This window comes from Numida meleagris, chromosome 6 (assembly GCF_002078875.1).
Source record: "Numida meleagris isolate 19003 breed g44 Domestic line chromosome 6, NumMel1.0, whole genome shotgun sequence".
Lineage (NCBI taxonomy): Eukaryota > Metazoa > Chordata > Aves > Galliformes > Numididae > Numida > Numida meleagris.
In genome coordinates this window covers 39,844,621-39,864,490 of record NC_034414.1, presented here as the reverse complement: position 1 = coordinate 39,864,490, position 19,870 = coordinate 39,844,621, and the positions used below count along the sequence as shown (strand labels likewise).

Genomic DNA, 19,870 nt, shown 5'->3' with positions numbered 1-19,870 from the left:
ACTCAATTGGATACAGGAAGTGAGCCTTCAGATGCCAATCACATTGCCAATATGTTGTCCTCATTATTTTTCAGCACTGAAGCCTGGAGATTCACTGACAATAGTGAGTACATCCTCCATTCCAATGGGACTTGTTCTGTGATGAATCCAGTAAGATAAAAGCTTTCCTAAGTCTGCGCAAGAATGCCAACTACAGACAGAGGAGGCACCTGCCTTGTCATTAGCAATGAAGTCCAGTCACTGTCGTAACATTTTTTCCATCTATCAACACAACAGACCTAGGCCATATTGATGTAGTCCAAGATCACTACAAATCCACCATCCCAACGGCCATTCCCCAAGTGCTTTCTTTGTACACTCAATGTAGGTGTCACTGGGCACTTTATTGTAGCACCTCAAAGCCTACTGCATAATGCCAGGGCGCACACACATACAATCAGCTCATGCACCTGCACCAGGGGCTATATTGGAGTTTGTTTCCAATGAAGGCCTGCCACAAGCAGTTTTCTGTGTCAGTAATTACCATCCACCACAATATGTAAAAATCCTGCTTGAAGGCAAACTGATAAGTGCAGGGATAAATAATAGCTCCTTTTGCTGTTCACGCTTTAGGCCCTGTAATTTCCCGTTTACCTGGGATGTGCTTTGCCCAGCCAATGATCACCACCAATTCCCTGTCTGCCAGGTCACAGAGGGTTGTCAGGGCTTTGATGTCACTCTCCGGCATGGTTGGATCAGGCATGGCATAAATCTTCTCTGGTTCTGCCACCAGCAAGTGGGAGACGATCTTAGTCACTGCACATTTCAAAGGAGAAGTTGTTGTTTTATCTCTCATGACATAAGGTGTCGTAACAGCTCTCTCTAGAAGGGCCTTCCTGCAGAATACACAGCTATAGAGGCTGTGGGACCTCAGAAATTGGTTAGGTCACAAGAGGACAGTACACTGCCTCCTTATATGCTGTAGTGATCTGTCTACGCCAAACCAGCTCCATACACGGATGACAAAAGCAGCAAGCTACAGTAAGACTGTCAACCACTATCACAGGTAGTTCCAGCAGGGATAGGAGGAGGCACGAATAATCAACTGATAGGACCTGGAAAAGTTCAGAGAATTATTGGTCATATGGAAGAGAGAAAGCAGCACAGGACCAATTTTGCCAGGGCAGCTTGGATGCCAGAGAAGTTCAGCAAAATCACTAAATAAAGTTTTTATAATCTCCTAGGAAATTTCTGGTCTATATTATAGGTACAATATATATTGAACCCAGGCTATACCTTAGGTGAACCAAATATTCTTATACACTATGATCACAAGAAAAAGCATCCTAGTGCTGGCGACTGAGGGGAACCAGAACTGACAACTGCTCCATTGTACATTTTGAGACCAGCTAAAGGGAACACAGCGGTTACTCAGAGGACTGCAATCCAAAGACTGATACATACGTGGCTTTTTAGCTGGGGGAGGGATCTGTAAGCTCAAGTAAGTGCTACTCTCAGAATCCAGTCTTCTCTTGTATTTCTGGCGTCCTCCACGGACTCGATCCAGACGAACACCTGCAGTTAAAACAGGATATATTCACATGATTCCTTATAGCCACAGGAAATCTTGACGGTCAGATGTAAAAATCTGCTAAGACGTTCTCCATGCTTTCCCAATCATTTGAGATCTCAGCTGAACACAGAGATCGCAGGTAAGCTGCCTCTAGCTCTCATACTACTGCTGTGAGCTTTATTTTCATTCAAGATGTTAACGAAGACAAAAATTAACCCATTCGAACTCTTGAATCACCACTAATCAGATGGACAAATGAAAAGCCTCAGAACTCAATGCCCTCGAGATGATCTTGCTTTTAAAAATAAAGCCTTAAATGTCAATCAAACCTGAAGTTATAAAAATAAGCTTTTAGATTGTTCTTAAAATTGAGAAGTTAAATGTTCTGTGACCTCTCACTACTTAGATTTGAAAAAAAGTGATCTATAGCAAATAGATTATGAACCATGAATTCAACAAAAATGTTTCAGGTTCCATCAAGTAAGGAGCCATAATAAAAGTAGAACTCAAATAAATAGAATCAACCTCTCCTACAACATAGCAATGATAAATCTGAAACAGGCACACACTGAAGAATTTGCTGTAGCTCTTTCAAAATACAGAGAACCAAACTGCAAATAGTACTGTGAAAATAGTTCCCAGTGACTGTCCCCCCACAAAAAACTACAGCAGCATCGATAACCAACTGAACAGGAACTACCATTGAACTATCGTTGCCTTGTACTGCATCAGGACAAGATACAGTATTAAAAACTAATCATGAAAAAAGCCTCAGCTATTTGTCCAGTTGTCAGTTACTTCTGGCAGCCGTACTGCCGACAGTCATTAGTTCCTGTGAAACTGGGGTAGCTCATTCTTGCTGGAGGAAACAGCTAGAGCAAAAAAAATCTCTCAAGGTAAAAGCAGGCACAATCAATTAGAATAAATTTTTGAATCTACACTATAGAAGTACTTCTTTAGAAATGCTGATGAGTTTATCTAGTCTGATCACAGGAACCAATTATGTGATACACTTACTAATCACACTGAGCCATTAATATTTTGCAATCAGTTTACTGCATAAACACAAACAACTAAGAGCAAACACTCCCAATCAGTGCTTTTTGAACAACTTGTACATCTGAAAAACCTGCAGCCTGCTGACATATATTTGACTCCAGGAGACGACACATCTGTCACACTGTGTGTCTCAAGCCAGCGCCCCATTTGCTTACTGTGTCATGGAAAAAGGAAAGCTTGTAACGTTGTGCTCACACTGATCCCTCTGACACCACGTGAAATTGCCACAACATCTCAATCCTGATGCCACAACTGGAGCACCCAAACCAGATCGACTGACAAACAGCACTAACAGCCTCAAAGCAGCAAGAAGAACCGCTGCCAGCTAGGCCAGCGGCACTCAGCTACACAGCAGCACAGCCAGGATTTCCAGCAGGAGCAACATCACGTGGAGGTGTATTGCCTTTAAGCCCTTGTGTGCTGGGGCATGATGTTGGTCATGCTACATAGCTGCTTCCTTTTAAGAGACCTGCTGCTGCCATTAAGCAGAGGAAGCAGGAATACAGGAGGCCTAGAGCCCTCGAGAGCAAAGGAACTGCTGCTGCAGTTGTGCGCTCTGGGAGGAGGACAGGCATTGGAAGATAAACAGAATGATATGAAATGGAATGCATGAATTCAGATCAAACCTTTCCTTCCCCTGCCCATTTTCTATTTCTGACTCTGTATGGAGGATTTACCGATGTCCCCAAGAGTAAGTACCACTTTTCTCCTCCATTACACAGCAGATTTTCTGAAAATGTTGCCCACTGCTTCTTTTATCTCTGCTCCCTGCAGCAGGTAGCCTGTGGGCAAAATTTCTTCCTGGGAGCGCTAAGAGGTTCCACGGAGTGATTTTTAGAAAGGGCAGATGGGGAATCCCAAACCTAAGTTTATCCTGGGAGATCCCAGGAACAGCACTAATAAAGTCCTGGATGAAGTAGGATACTGTCACTTCTGCCTGCGATTCTTTCCTTCTGTACGTGTTCCCTGGTTTCATAAGAAAGAAGACCTCTATGCCATGCTCTGCTGAATGAATGACACCTACCTGTAGCCAGGAGAGAAAGGGAGAGACAAATTTCAGGCAGTACTGGGAAACCAAGTAATCAGTTGTGAAAATTTAAAGAGTCAGGAATAACGCTGTTCAAAGGTTATGGAGGAATCCAGAAAAGGTTACAGGACTTCACTCCTGAATCACAGCTTCCAAGGACACTCATAGAAGAAAGGTCACAGGAAGGTCCATTCCCTCACACCAGCAGGTAGGCAGGATGTCACTGGAACGGGGACACCATTCTCAGCCCAGGAGAAACCAGCAAACAGCCCTCCACAATGCTTTTGCTGTGCACTTCGCTAAGCAGTGTGGAGGGAGGACTGGAAGAGCAGGGAGAAAACGGAGGAAGGAGCTTTCTGTTCCTTCTCCCAAGGAGAAGCATGCCATCTCCAGTACTCGGCAGAGGGATGGCTGCACAGGTTGCAGCAGTATTAGGGACCCTCAATCAGATTATAAGGACACAAACGACTTAAGTGCATTAAAAAAAAAGATAAGAGAGACGCAGGGAGATTTACCTTCCATCCCTCCTTCCCTCACTAGGCAGATAGAGGTCTCTTCGCCCAAGGTCTTTAGCTTGTTTATTTTGAACAAGCCTTTGTCCTCATTGTTCCCCATCCGGCACAAAACTCCTTGAGGCAAATGTTTTCAATCAGCATTTGCAGAGCCACTACCCTACCTTGTCATCAGCAGCTCTGGCTGCTGAGGGCAACAGCAAACAGGCATCTCAACCCAAGACCCTGACTGTGGGAGTCCAGAATTGAGCACTGTGGCAAAAGCCCAAGATCTGACAGCCTAAGCGGTCATAGCTGGATGGCGGGAAAGGGCTTGGCCAAAAATCAGGATCTGTTACTAAGCAGTGGTGTTCAGATGGCTTGCTAATGCCTGCTGCTCTGCTCTGGTTTGCTCACTGACTGATTTTAAGATAGGGAGGGTGGTTACAATGCAGCTCTGCAAGGGGAAACCTAAGGGTTGTTAAAATGGGGTGGGGAGGTGCAATGAGCGAACTCACAGCATGAAGGAAAGCATGAAGTGGAGAAGAAACAGAGCAGGATGTAAACTGAATGAATGAAAGTGAGAGGGCAGAAGAGAGATGTGAGAGGCAGGGCTGGAGCAAGGCTGAGTGCTTTGTACGTGGTAATCTCAAGTGCAGAGCTCACACCAAACATGCAGCCACCTGTGCTTTAACTGCAAGGTGCAGCAGCCACTTATGAGATACAGCTGGTCCATACTGAAGGCTCTTACACAGAATCACAGAATTGTAGGGGCTGGAAGGGACCTCTAGAGATCATAGAGTCCAACCCCTCTGCCAAAGTAGGCTCCCTAGACCAGGTTGCACAGAGTTTGGTGCCACAGCCTGAGAAGACAACAGCAAGAGAAAGCAGCTGACCTCCAGCTCCTGCACAAACTGATTTTTCACAAGGACCACAACTGCCCAGCTCCCAGGAAAGAAAGCACTCATCTTACAAAACCATCACCATGACAGGCACTCCTGGATCCCCCGGTACTGACACAGCGTCAGCAAGGAGAGGCAGCTAGAGCAGCCAGGATGGGAGGATTCACATTTACGATGCAACGTGCTACAGTATAGAGCAAAGTTTGGCAAATGTCACTCTGTGCTAACCTACCATTCTGGAAACTGCTTCTTCAGAAATGAAGGCTATCTGTGCTGGAAACATCCCCTCTCCTCCCATTCCCTGTGCTGCAAGGAAGTGCCATTTGTTGAATTTTGTTACCTTTTGAGGGACCCTGCACAGCAGCCCAGGGGCAAAGCTGGACCCCATGTCCACCACAGGCACTGAGCCTCCACTCACTAGCACCATGCTCCCAGCTCCCCAGCCTGCCTGAGCCCCCCAGAACCAAGCAAGGAGAGGGGCAAGCCCAGGGCTTGTGCAGGACTTCTCAGCTCAGCATCTTGCCCAGGGTAGGACTGTCAGTTTTCTAAGTGTCCTGTGGGTGCCACTCGCGTTCCAAGTGCTGGTGCAGAGAGGTCTGTGCCAGCACCAAGCCTCTGCAGTGGGAGAGCTGATCCGCTGATCTGTTCAACCTCCCTGCATTTCTCTGACATGCCCCTCAGAGGGACATCTGCCCGACAACTTTGGGATCAGATGTCCCCTTGCTGACTTGATAACATCAGGCTTTGGGTTTTTTTTTCTTAATGGAAGTAAAATAATTCCAGCTTTTTTTAAAAGCTGGACCTAGGCCCAGTCTGTCGGAAGTAAAAATAGCCGAGTATGCAGAGGCGACAGCATACAGAGTCAGGTTTACTTTCTCTTTTATTTTCTGGGGACTAAAAATAATCTTAAAAGCTCTGTGAAGCTAAGCTCAGGCCATTGGGAAATGCAGTCTAGGCCCAATATCAGCTGTCGTGTCAAATTACTGGCCTCACCTCACTTTCCATCGAGTCCTATCACCTGCTCATGAATTGATAGGAACAGAAAGATCCATCTTGCCAAAAGAGCTAACGGAGAAGCCAAGCTACAGGGTTTATGCACAAGGGGCACAATATGTGTCTAGACCGAGAAGGACACAACTGAAGGGAAGAGAGGGCAAGCGCTGGCTAGGGAGCAATGTCTCCAGGACTGCTTTTGCCCAGCTTCCCCCATAAACCAGCCAGATCCTGTGCCCACTGCCCACCAATACCTTGAATTACAGTCTGCATCAGTGCGGCTGGGGTCTGAGCTGAGGTGGTGCTCCGCATGTGACCCCTGTCCTCAGGAGCTGCAGTCTAAAGCACGGGGATTGGCAGTGCCCAAGGAAGCTGGAAGGCATAGGCTAAGACCAAAGAAGAAAGGAAGGGAAAAGTGCTGTACGCAAGGTGTTCCCTCTCCTCTTTTGCTCAGAACATCAGGAGAATCAAGGGGATGTGGCAGAGGAAGGAGTGAGCTGGGAGAAGGCCTATCAAGGAAACAGTGTAGCTAGGACCATAAAAGTTAAGGGTGCCAAGATGGGGAAAGAAACAGACTATGCAGAAAAGAGGAAGTGTTTATTGAGAAGATGGAAAAGCTGGAGCCTGACTAGGTTTTCTTCCATCACTTGTAGATTCCAGCACGGGAAAAGTCCTGTTTATACCATTAGGCACTCGTACTGCAAGGAAAACCCTGTGACCAGCATGGCGTGTGTCAGCAGGCCTGGCAGTGACACCTGCAGTAGGAGATGGGGCAGTCTGATGAGGGGGCAGTGGAGTTGGAAAATACCTCTCCTGTGTTACAAGGGCCTACATAGAGACTGGATCTGATCAAGAAGGATGTTGCAGCCTGCTCCTCCTCTGATGTATTAGTTGGGTAGAAAAGCTCTTTTCCTGCCTGTCTAGCTAAACAGTCCCTGGACTGTGAGGGACAGGTTAGCCCTGTAACAACTGGTGATATGCCTGGTTCCAGAGCCTGTCACATGCCCTGGAGCACTGCCACAAGCTGTCACACATGCATACAAGTTGCATGTCTCAGGTGGTTGGTCCAAAGCATATAGAATCTGGTATAACTCAAAAGCTTGTGAACCCTTTTCCTCCTTTGCTGAGGTGTCTCTGCATCCCTGGCTTGTTGTCCCTCAAATGTGCAGCTTCCTTCCCATGCTGAGTCCCAAGTCACACAGGAAAACCAGGAATTAAGGAGGGCTTCAGGGGCAGAAGGGAATAAAGAATACCTCAGTACCTTTTTTAGCATTCTGTAGTGTTCCCCACAACCACACCCACACCCTCACCTTGTGTTCATGGTCCATGCAAATGCTCTCCTTGGACTGTTTCCCCTCACGGGCCTCTAACCAGTCTGAAGAAGGACAAAAGGTTTACTGACTCTTATCACCCACAAAAGCAACACTCACACATCAGTGGGGTTGAAGAGCACTGTGAAAGAAGACACAGGCATGTGTCTGCCAGGAAAAGACCAAGGATGACTTTCCAAGAGATAGTACTCAGAACTGAATCCCCAAAAGGGTGCTTGCTGCCTAGAGGAACCTACCGCCCTGGGTGTGATTCTACTTATACTTTAGACTTTGACAGTTTTCTTCTGTACATCTGGGCTCCTCTGAGAAGCAACAGAAAGAAGCAGGCACGTCTGCATTCACCTCACCTTCCAGACACTTACCTAAAGAGGTGTGATGAACCTCAGAAATGCACTGAAGGCTCAAACCAGTGCTTTCTCTTGCTCAGTTTTCTATTTCACGCTGAGAACACCTGTGAGAAGTCTGTTTAAGTGTTCAGATAGAGAATACAGGCCTTTTGGAACAGGCAAGGGAGCATAAGCATGGACTGAGGAACAAATTTCTGGATTTATGACACAGCAGAGAGGCCCCACCAGCACACAGAGAGAGGCTCACTTGTGACAGAGCTCTGCAGAGGTGAGGGAGCTCCTTGGGCCCACCAACACAGCACACTGCCGCTTTGGCCAGCTCTCCCAGCACAGCTCTGCTTGCGCCTTGCAGCCTTAAAATGTCTCCTGAAGTTCTCATCTCAGCGGTGGTGTTTGCAATGCTAAGAACTAGCGTCCACTGACACTTGCTGAATGTACATGCCTTAAGTTACGGTAGAGCAGTGGGATGTGCATCCAGGCCCAACCTGCTCCTGCTCAGCTCAGAGGATCTTACCCACTGCAGTAAGAACTGCCTACAAGTTTGTTGCATGATGACTGGCAACTAAACATCCTTGCACAGTTGCAGTTTTTACTCATCTTCCTCTTTTTGTATATGTTATGAGAGCACTAAGCACAACTTGTAGTGATGGAATACACGGAGTTTATCACAAACCTTTGTAGAGGTGATCCCTCTCTGAATTTCCACTGATGTACATCAACAGAATCTGGACTTCATGTTTGATAGAACAGAGGTTTAGTTACATATGACAAGAACCTCCGGACTCATCTGGGCAGATTAATGGTTCAAAATGAATGGAGAAAACCAACCTAGATAGATTGATAATCCATTGGATATGGCAGGTGTGGCAAGGGTCCATGATGCACCAGACTCATGTTCAGAAAATGGATACCAAGTGCTACCATCCCAATGTACACTTGTGGACGGCCCATCCATTAGAAGCCTCAATTTTGGAGATTTACCATCAACCTACCAAAGGCTGCATGTGCACTATGTTGTGCTACCACCCAGCTCAATTCTAGCCATATTGCAAATGCTCAATTCATGTATTGGAAAATGGCTGGGTGTAGAAGATATAGACGTCAAGATGCCACTCACTGCATCTGGAAATCCTGTTTCAAAGGACAGGGAGGCTGGTTGCCTGTCTGTTTTTAAACACAAGGGTATTTTAGAGAAAGAAAAATAAATTTTCTCTTTTTTTTTTTTTTTTCATTTGGATGCCTACAGTAGTGATTTTTCTGGCACCGGCTGGAGGCAGAATACTTTATAAATACAAAGCCATTAAATCCCATGCAGCAGCAACCTGATCGGGGCTGCCTTTTAATTTCCTGACGTGAGCTGGCCACTAACCCAATTACCCAGAATCCCCGGAGGAGCCCTCATCCTTCCCAGGAAGCACAAAGCAAAAACCTGAGCATATTGCAGGGATGTCAGCTGAGCTTTCACTGGAATCAAATATCTTTTTGAGAACACATGGTTTGGAAACAGAGATGGGGGCAGGAGGGAGTGGTTGCTGGAAACACTTTGCTCCATTGAGAGATTCTGACACTTAAAAAGAGAAATGAAACACCCTCCATTTGGTTATGTTGCTGAAAGGAGGTCTGCTGTTGTTTCAGTTATCTGGATTTTAGTGAACAATGAAGGCAAAGTTATGAAGTGGAAGTAGTTTGAGATTGCCAGTGCCAGGAATCCCTTGGTTAGGTACTAGACGGCAGCACCCAATTTATAAAATCATAGAGCCAGGCCCACCCAGGGATAACAGGTTTGTTTACTTGGGAAGCACTTGCAAGATCAGCCACTGGCTGCAGCTGGTAAGGGAAAGAGCAGAGGGAAAGTTCTGTTGGCTGCAGTAGGCAGGGTATTGCCAAAAGCCCTGCAAACAGGTAAGAAAGGGGAACAGCTAACGGGAAGATGAGCAGGGTGAATTCTGTGGCTCTTCTCTGTTCAGTTCTCATTCGTATTTCAGTCCTTGGCCCTGCAGTGTCAGTATCCACACATTCTAGTGATGAGTACATCACAAATCAGATTAGACAGATAGCAGATCAGGAGCTTGGGGGATTTGTAACAACGAATTTGGATGTCCTGTTGAATTTTAACATGTTCTCCAGTCTTACTTGAAGTGCGTTAGTATGACAAGGAGCAAAGCCTGGGAAAAGAATTGTTATACCTTGGATTACTACACCACAGCAGATACGCTTCTGGGAAGAAACAGAGTCATGTAACTAAAGTAAATCATTCGCCTTTCTTCACTAATTGCCTAAAACTCTCCCTTGCTGTTAAAGAGCCTCCCTTTTCTGCATCCAGATCCAGACTTCCTTCCCCTACCTTCCTCTGCTTGTGGACTTCACCCTCACCACATAAGTAAGAGCTGCTGGATGACTCCTCAGAGCAAGGAGGCCAGGCCAGAGAATTTGCCTTCAAACACATTCAGAGGGGGGCTCAGCACCTTGAACAAAGCAGTTTTCCTACCTTGGGAATTCTCAGAAGAAATGCATCTGGGAGATTCTGGACATAAATATTTTCTGAAATATGGGGCACCTCGTCTGCCACAGGATACATCCCTAGGCCCATTTCAGTCTTTGCCCTCTTTCTTGGAAGCCGCACAGGCCGTCCTCAGTGGCTAGAACTCCTTACAGGTAACATCTCTGTTTACGAACAGATTTTGCAGAACAGGACGGTATGCACCTCAGCTGGACAAAGCTGTGAAGAAGCCCCATTCATTTCTGCCTGCAGATACCTCAGCCAGGCCAGAATCAGCAGAGCAGAGGTTTACTAGGGACGTCACCTCTCCAGTAGGGACACTTGGACCGAGGTCTGCCAGAATTGCAGACTCCAAATCCAGCAGCCTCCTATCCAGGCCTGTGAGTGAGGGGCTAATTAGAGCTCTCTGAGGGCATGCTCCAGATGGAAGGGAAAGTGAGAGACAGGCAGCTAGACAGGCCAACACATCTGAGTCAGTTGGGCTCCGTGGGCAGAGCTTTCTGCCAGGCACTCTCCCCAGTGAGTCTCGCTTGCCCTGCAGCGTCATGCCTGGAGAACCTGAGACAGCAAAGCTCTGGTGTCCGTGCAGTTCCCTCGCTGCAATGCATTGATTGGAGATCTCTTAAAGAAAGTGGCCTGGATATCTGAGACACCTATTGATTGCCCCATCGGCTCTCTTCCTGCCCTGATACTCATTCACTTGGCACTGCCCAAACAACCCACACCTCTGTGTTAGGGGCAGCCTCCCCAGGTCTTAAAGGACCACAGCTGGCTGTTTGGCTCCCTGCAGTCCATAGGGAAGGAGTGAACATGCCTGGTGACCCTCATGTCCATTTCCAAGGAGATTCTGCTCCTGCAGAATCAAGCTGAGCATACAGGAGTAAGGTAGAGGCTTGAAATCATTATTACCTGTTTTTTGACATCTTTGAATACTGGTTCCCCCTGCTTGAAAAACAGGCTTGCATCACATGCCCAGTGAGCAGACAGAGGTGTTTATATCACATGTAAGGACAATAACCAGAAGAATCTTTCCTGTCTTACCAAGAAGAAATCACAAAGCACTGAACTAGGTACTAACAGAATATAAAATTTTTCTTCTTCAGAGGAAGAACAGTTTAATTTCCTTGAAATGTCCCCCAATAAGTTACCAGCTCAGTACTAAAGATCTCAAAGAGAAACACAGCAAGAGACAAACTGGCTTCAAGATCTCTCATTTAACCATAAGATCATTTTTCTCCAAACTCTGGGCAATCAAACAGGAGGAAGAACCTTAACAGCCTTCTGCCACAGATGGACCCAAGGAAGAAGACAGACGTAAACCAAGGCAAGGAGAAACTGGAAATACTGAAAGGAAAAATAACATGTAGCTCGAGTATCAAGACACATCCTAATGAGCACATGGGGACTGCAGGATAGACTCCCTGGGAAAGCCAAGACACCAGGGATTTCAAAAACCAGTCAAACTACTAGAAATGTATAACTGGGAACACTGTTGCCCTGGTGGATAAAGGGATGGATGAGCTAACAGAATGACGGATCAGAGATGTAAAAAACCAACGAACCTTTTCTAATCCAAACTCTTGTCAGTTCTGCATTTCTGAGCCAGTCAAACAATTATGGATTTGTTCTTTCCAGGAACTCCTGGCTCTGTGGAGACCAAAGACTGTGAAGCCATTTTTTCTCCCTTTTTGGATTTTGCTTTTAAAGATGTGTATTGATTAAATTCTGTATACTAATACTTTGCGCTTCCACCAGGCTTCACATAAAGTTAACTAATCAGTGCTTATAACCCTTTTGCAAAGCAGTCTGACCCTTATTTCTCAGCTGGGAAAACTGAGCAAAAGAGAGAGAAAAGAAGAAGCACTTCCCACATCAGCTGACCACTCAGTGTTAGGACAAAAAACTCCTGTTTGCAGATTGGTAATATAGGCTCTTCTGCTCCACTTAATATTGTCACGTGTTCTCACATCCCATTGCTATCAATAAATCTTAATGCTGTGTATTCCACAGCTCCAAATATTATGGGCAGGATCACAGATACGCTAACATCAATGGCAAACCACCCTTCCCCAGGGGCTTTAATGATGCCAGATCAATCCGTATATGAATAACCAAAGACACTTCAGCACAAAAGCAGCCTCAAGAGTCAAATTTCAGTTTACAACGGGTGGTATCCCACGGGGTTCAGGAGTTCAGACACAGCATGGTGTGAATGAAACTATACTGTTTGTCAGCCTGCCTCTGGTCTGGAAGGAGTTAACTGTTTTCACACAACTTGGAGGCTAAGCCACAATTCAGACTGCGCTCTGGACTGTTTACACTCCTAGAACTGGGAGCAGAGGTTGCCCTGGCTGCAGTCAGACAGGCCAGCATGGGCTCCTGCTGCTCCAAGCTGCCAGCTCTGTGAGGCTCAACTACTTGGATGAAGGGCAGCACAAACACAGGCAGCCAGCAAGCCTGTACCCGTGCTGCTGCTCTGCAGAGTGACTGGAGCCACATCGTATTTTTAGGGTTGTTTTACAGGATTTGTATGAGTAGGCCCTCTCATAACAATCTGCACTCCCACTAAAGCCAGCATCACTATCATGGACCAGCATGTGAGTGAGGGGATGTAACACGCCCTAGAATGACAACACACAGAGAAGCTGCTTTAAAGGGGTTACTCTCTAACTCCAAAAGTAGGTGCCTCCCTCCCAGCAGAAGATCAAGATCTTCCTAGCTCAACAGCCTGCCAGGGAGGGATAGACTACACAAGACTGCATCTTCTCCCCTTGGTACCTGGTGTGCTCTAGCAGAAAGATATTTAACCACAGAAACTGCACATCCATCAAAGAACAGGACAGGGTTTAACATCTAATCTACATTCTTAACAATACTGGCTGCCATCAACTTGCCTCTCAAGAAATGAGGGAGCGCCAGTGCAAAGAAATACATGCTCAAGTGACATCATGCAGTTCATCACTGGCTGCTAAAATGCTCTGATCTGGAAGCATGCTGCACACTGGCATCTTGGCTCCAGCACACTGGCCTTGAGCAGACCACAGATAGCTGCTGTTCCTTTTGGATAAAAGGAGGGCAGTGTGATCTGCCAGACACAGCAATGCAGAGGGTTACAAGTAGCTCTTCTCCTTCCTACCCCTCCTCCTCTTGCTGCCTCTCCCTGAGGGACCCAAAGGAAACAAAGCTTTAAAGCCAATCCATAAGAATGTGTTTAATTGCCACTGAATTCCCTGTGGTTCACCTTGAATGGACAAGGATTGGGGAGGCAGGGGGGAAGGGAAGAAAAGCAGCACAAGAAAGAAGCTGAACACTGCTCAGAGAACACTGAACAGATCAATAAGCTGAACAGGTTGAGCATGTAGGGCAGGCGACCCACGGCTCCCAGACAAACCTGTGCTCCTCACCATCTTCAGAAAGTCTCCTGAGTGGGAATATGGGCAGACCTTCGAGCACACTGTGCCATAGCTTTGCATTAACTCCATCCTTCCCTTACAAAACTCAGCCAACCGAGTCATAATCAAACAAGAACCTTTCCTTCCCAATACTGCAAAATGACCTGGAGGACAATAAGAACAACACCTTCCAGCCTGGGGTTCTTTCAGGAAAGGAAACAGTTTGGCACAGCCTGTTTCCAGTTATCTGTCAAATTTGCCATCACGCTGAAAGTAATATCCTAGCATGAGTGTGCTGACTAGAACCACTCTCCTCTCTGGACTGCCTTCTTGGTCACGGCCCATCCTGACTCTTCTAAAAATCCTGTACAGAGATACCTTGGAAAAGTCAGAGAGCCCAAGTGTGTAGTTATCCTAGGGGATCCTACAAGGCCCAGCATTCCAGGTCAGGACAGGCAGCAATTCCGTCTTACCTTCTTTCAGCATCCCCACTTTGAGGCATTTCATGAAGCGACAGGCTTGACAGGACTTGCGCCTCCGTTTTGTGATCTCACATTCATTGGTGGCTGGGCAGCTGTATTCAATATTCCCTGCAATTAAACACAGAGATGGTCACGCAGGAGCCATGTTCTCCTCACTGATCCAGAGACAGGCTGTAGTGCCCAAATATTTCCATAACCCATTGGTCTCTGAGTTTGCTCACTCATTTGCACACACACACACACACACATGCAGACCACAGCTGGCTTGTGATGGATGGCTCTTTGAGAGCCCAGCACTACTTATGAGATCACATTTCAGAAAAAAAGCAACACTGCTGTAAGTACTGGGAGAACCCTGCCCATCCAAGGGGCTGACTCAATGCTGGGCTTTCAGGCGCACAGTATTGTCAAAGCACATCATCACTTCTTGTGCTGCATCACTTATAACCTCTCCTGTTCCCTGAAGCTCTGAGAGTGGGAGCAAATCTCACTCCACATCTACTGGGTGGATGTCACCTGCCTTGCTTGCCTTGCTCAGGGGATCGAAGAGCTTGGAGGAGGCATTTCCTCCCTTGCTTCCTCCTGTCGGTGACATCCTACAGGTAGCAGGGAAGCAGTTATTGAGAAAAATGGGTAAGATGTAAAATGTAAGCTATCTATGCTAGTTTTTTCAGTTTTACTTTAGTAGTTCTTATCATTTCTTTACAAGGAATATCATCATTTCTTTCCTCATTTCCTTTCATTTACGATCACTTCACAACATCACCTCCAAGACAAAACAGGAAAAGAGGCATCCCAGATTTGTTTCTGGTCACACAGTATTTTATCATAAGCCAACCATATAATTGAAACATGGAAGCAGGGGTATGATATGAGGATGGAATGGATAGTACACTGAATCACATGTACACCAACAATTATTTAGTCCTAGAAGATAATGAACAGAAATAGTTGTCTTCATCCTGTCATTCACTGAGAAGATGCTTCTGAAGAGGACTATTCAGTGTTTGCTGTGGAGCAGGACTGGAAACCTAGTGTCGACAATGATGCATTGACAGTGATAATGTATGTAAGGCGGTCTGGCTACTAGGTAAAACAGGCAGCTCCAAAAAGGATTTCTAAAATCTACAGTCAGTTCAGAAGGATGGAAAGGTTGCTTTGGTGGTTCAGAGCAGGAAACTGAGAGTCAAGAGTTCACTCACAGCTGTAGGAAAGAGTACAGGTGGGTGCAGAGAGGGGATACAGTCTGGACTTTGTATATATATGGACTTTCACTGGATTAGAAGGGAAGCTCCCAGTTCAGTAACACCAGGGAAGGACACTTGATTTTTGCTCCTAGTTCTGCAGTGGATTTTTGTCTTCTTGTTCAAGACCCTTCCTTTCTCTGCATACATGCATACAGTCTCTAGAGGTAGTGATTAGATCTTGGGACTAACTAAGCAGTCAGAAAGCCCACTGACAATCAGAGCTAAAAGAGAGCACAGATTCAAAAGGAAGAAAGCACTATTCGATTTATCTCACTATGCTTGGCCCTTGCTGGGTGAAACCTCAGAAGCACACAACACCCAAATGCATAAACATTATCTGCCTGCCAGTTACAAACCTACCCCTGCCTTGTCACAAGACCTGCAACTTCACTCTAAGCTCCAGGCCAGCCACCTCATTCCTCACCATTGTTCCTTTGTGCCCAAAATCCAGCTTGTCTGCAAAAAAAAAATAATGTTACACAAGTTGCTTCCATTCAGACTATATTTCGTCATTGTGCAGCACCTGAATTTCAATAGCTAGCAATGTATCAAGGTTCTCAGAGAGCTGGAAATTGAGATTCAGGCATGATCTCAAGGTAATAAACAAACTCCTGCTCTAAGACACAGAGCTCCAGTGCCTTACAGATTCCTGAACACAGAGGCCCTGATCTCATGATCTGATACTTTCTGTGCCCCACGCAGGAAGGAATAGAGCAGGAACAAACCTGGAGTAAAACTCAATCAGATTCTCACTTTCAAAGGTCTTGCCTTAGTTTCAGTGCTCACCTTGCACACCAAAGCTATCACCAGAGTTCTGGAGAGCAAAAGATTTCATGTTTTATGGTTTCAAGGCCAAAAATTTGCCTCCTAACACAGAGGCACCAAGGGCACAGAGCCCTAACAGCAGCAGGAGGCAATGATAGCCCTCTCTAGCGGTTCAAGGTTCCTCTACCATGAGTCAGGCAGATCCCTCAACCACAAAGTACTGGAAATGGTCTAGGAAGCCTACATCACAATCACAACTGTGAAAGTGTCAGAATAAGTACTGGGTACCATACATACCATGTAGGCACAATTTGAATACGCAGCTTTCAAAGGCATTCTGTACTGGGATCACACCTGTTAAAGCATCAGAGCCAGAAGAGGGCAGCCACTGGGCCAGCTCCCCTTCCCATATGGCAACAGAGCAGCCACCATGCAGTGCTGCAGTCACAGGGTTTGTGAGTATTCAAAAGTCCCCAGCACTGGTGGGATATCCCTTTCAGCATGTCTTATTGCCTCACATTGAACACAGGCTTGCGTCCCTTACACACACCCCGTTCCCAGTCTCAAGGAAGAAGGCACTAGCAACGGTGTCCTACAGCCCTCTCTGCTGGGTAAATGCTAGAGGTGAAGCCCAGTGTACACTCTCCACATAAGAGTTGACCCTAGGAGACACAAGACAGTGCTGCCAAGCTGAACAGACTTTTGTATCAAGCCTCAAATGCACCCTGTACTGAATGGACTGAAAGCTACAGCTGGGAGCAATACCCAACTTTTTGCAGGACATCACCAGGGAAGGCACTATCAGCATTACCCAGGCAGAATTCATCCAAGAAAAATTTGTCCCCAAAACTTTGTAACAAAGTTCTCTGACTTTTTTTATTGTTTGTTCTCTCAATTTCTTTTATGGGTCCTGGGGCTGGCTGCCAGCACAGCGAGCTGCTCACAGCTCCCAGTAATTTCTGTAAGTGCCCTATGATAAAGTGATGAGATTAACTCATCGGAATTCCAGCAGCCTCACAGCGGCTGGCGGTCACACCATCAGCCCGGCCGCTGGCACAGGGGGTTTGGAGAGTGCTCCCTCTTTGCTACAGCAGCTGGGGTGCAGAAGGGCCTCTGTGCACACAAGAGTTCAGGCAGACAAGTCCTTATGTGAGTATAAATTTGGGGCAAATCTTTGTGTGCTGTGAATTGTAGATTATGTGACCTAGAAAGAAAAGACAAGAAAATGGGATAATCTAGTAGACAAGGCCTTGCTTTGAACCATCCTGTATTAGAAAAGCCTTCCTTGATTTAGGTAATATTTACATTTGATGAAAAAAACCTGCTAGGACCTCACTGATGCCACCACACAAGGTTGACCTGAAAAATGGCTTCAAAAAAGCCAAGTGGCTGGTGACCAGATCAGAGTCTGGATTTGTTCTGAGCTTTCCTATATAGCCTTGGAGGTCAAATCACTTCCTCTCTGTGTCTTGGTCTTCTCATCTGCAAAATGAAGTGAGCTACCAAACCTGTCTTCTGGGGGGATTGTGAGTCTTGATTCGTTAAGGTCTAACTGCACTTTAAAGCCTTTAGTCGAGAGATGCTAAGGAACAGCCAAGGACTATTAAAGTGATAGATCATGTTTTTTTATGCTGGAGAACTGTAAAATTACCCTATTTTCTGTAAAATAGGGACCTTTGACTGTTAAACAGTTTGGAACAAAATATTCAGTGCACACATAATTGGAATTCCTGAAAATTGCACACCAGAGCTTGAAGTCTCCTAGATGACCATGGCCTCTCTGGAAGGGGAGGATCTGGGAAGGAGGAGAATGACTCCCTGAGCTTGGGTAATATGGTAACATGTCACACAGCTCCTGCTTATGTTATGGACTCAGCTCCTCAACGGAGATGAGCTCAGAATTAGTATAGCCTTCTCCACCTCATACAAGGAAGGAAACTCAGGAACAATCAAACAGAAATAACCAGGAAAGTCTTCAGAGTTGAAGTCTTTTCAACATCTGCTTTCTGAAACAAACAAGCAAACAACTGACCCTCTTCTCTCTTTCTGGTTTCCTCTGCATTCCTCTTCATCATTCTTTCCCTCTCCTCTCCTTTCCATGCTCCATTCTGCTATGCCTGCATTACTTCATACCCTTCTCTCCTGTCCTCTGTTTCTTTGGGCAAGTTTTTCTTGAATTTCAGTGAAAAGCCTAAATTTCAACATATTTGACATTAAGTGCCAAATTTGATTTGTTCAGGATAAAAAGTCTTCTTTCACCCCTGTGATTTGATGCAACACACCAACACACTGCAGTTATGACCAGCAGCGTGGTGCCCCACTGCTGGTCCTGTGGTGCCCGAGGGCTGAGAGCAGGAATTCACAGGAAATCCATCTTACAGCCTTCCCAGCTCATACATTTGTTGCCTTTTATTCTTTCTTTCTTTCATTTTTTTTTCCTTCTTTCAGAATACTGTAGGTATTGCTATTGTAGGTATACTGCTTTCAGAATACTGTAGGTTTAGGAGAGCTCCATCAAGCACTCAGCATAGTGCCTCCACGGTACAGCCGCAAGAGAAAGCAACTGGACTTTTCAACTAGCCAATGGCTGTGGTGATCCTTTCATTTCAGGACTTGCAAACTTTTGTCCTGACTCAGGTTTTTTTTGTTGTTGTTTCTTTGTTTTTTTAATCTCCAGTTCCAAAGGCAAGCTGATCATTTGGGTGTCCCACAGAAAAAGGACCTGAAAACTGTACCTCTGCACCGGGACAAGGGAAGACTGATAGGAAGCATGCAGTGGATTCTCTATTACCTTCTGCTTAAATTAGCTGAGACATCATAATCTGAGACCTGGTGTGAGGACAAGTTCTTTGTGAAAATCAGAGGAAAATCTCTGGAGCACAAATGGGGGTCACTCCAGGTGTAATACCAGCACTGTTTGCCTTCTCAGAGTGGCACACCTGGCTTCTGCTCCATGCAAAAGGACTTGGACATTTTGCACATCCTCGGTCAAGTCACCCTCTTGCCTGCCTGCATGCATGTGCAGGAGATGGGCCCCCGGGCTCTCGACTGGCAGCACACAGTTTTCTCTCAGTCTGACGTGGTTTCCTGCAGACATGGGTTTCTGACACAGAAGTACTTACCTATTGAAGTTTGAGAGAACAGATCCTTCTGCTCAGAGCAATCTATACAGATGCACTGAGGCAAAAATAAAACACAAAACTAACAGCTGAATTGGTCTGCAGGTGATTTTCTGACTTCAAGTACTAGAGCTGTGATAATAAATAGCACTCAGGCACTAGATCCTGGAAATACTGCACTTTTTCAGGTCATGCTACAGAAGTTCTCAGAAGGCTTAGAACACTGTTTTTGCTGTGAATTCCCATTTGAGAAATATGAGAAGGACAGTGACAGGACAGAGCCTGACTGCCACAGCCACTACTGCAGGGTCACAAACCTTCCTCCTGCATCTCACAGGTTCTTTGCTGCTCTTGTGGAAGACTCTTCTGCTCAGGAAGATGTGCAGACTCTTTCAGCTGCTCTTATCTTCCCAGCAGCCATGCTGATCACTATAAAGGCAACCAGGAGGCCCTAAAAGACTGCAGAATTTGTTACAAGCCTGTTATAAATCCACATAAATCTTTTTAAGCTGCATTATCCACATTTTAAGCCCCTTAGTGGTGTAAGGGCATCCCAGCACAGCAGCTGTGTAGCTACATTCACTGAGTTTGAAGTTTGCAAGACTCAAGCAGGGAATCCATGGATGCAGATACTTTGCCTGGTAAACAACCTGGCCATTCAAA

At 46.0% G+C, this 19,870-nt stretch overlaps 1 protein-coding gene across 4 annotated transcripts in view; it reads right to left on the bottom strand.

Moving 5' to 3' along the window:
- The window catches only part of ESRRB (estrogen related receptor beta), a 156,527-nt gene that overhangs the window by 11,953 nt on the left and 124,704 nt on the right, over window positions 1-19,870 (bottom strand). For 2 of the 4 annotated variants that reach the window (XM_021402918.1, XM_021402917.1), the window contains 3 exons: window positions 14,068-14,184; window positions 1,444-1,554; window positions 634-795 (listed from right to left, as the gene is read on the bottom strand). In XM_021402918.1, coding sequence (XP_021258593.1) covers window positions 634-795; window positions 1,444-1,554; window positions 14,068-14,184 — 390 coding nt within the window. Of the gene's footprint in view, window positions 1-633; window positions 796-1,443; window positions 1,555-14,067; window positions 14,185-15,683; window positions 15,780-16,109; window positions 16,343-19,870 lie in introns of those variants that run through there. The other 2 variants (XM_021402920.1, XM_021402919.1) reach the window with 2 other exon arrangements.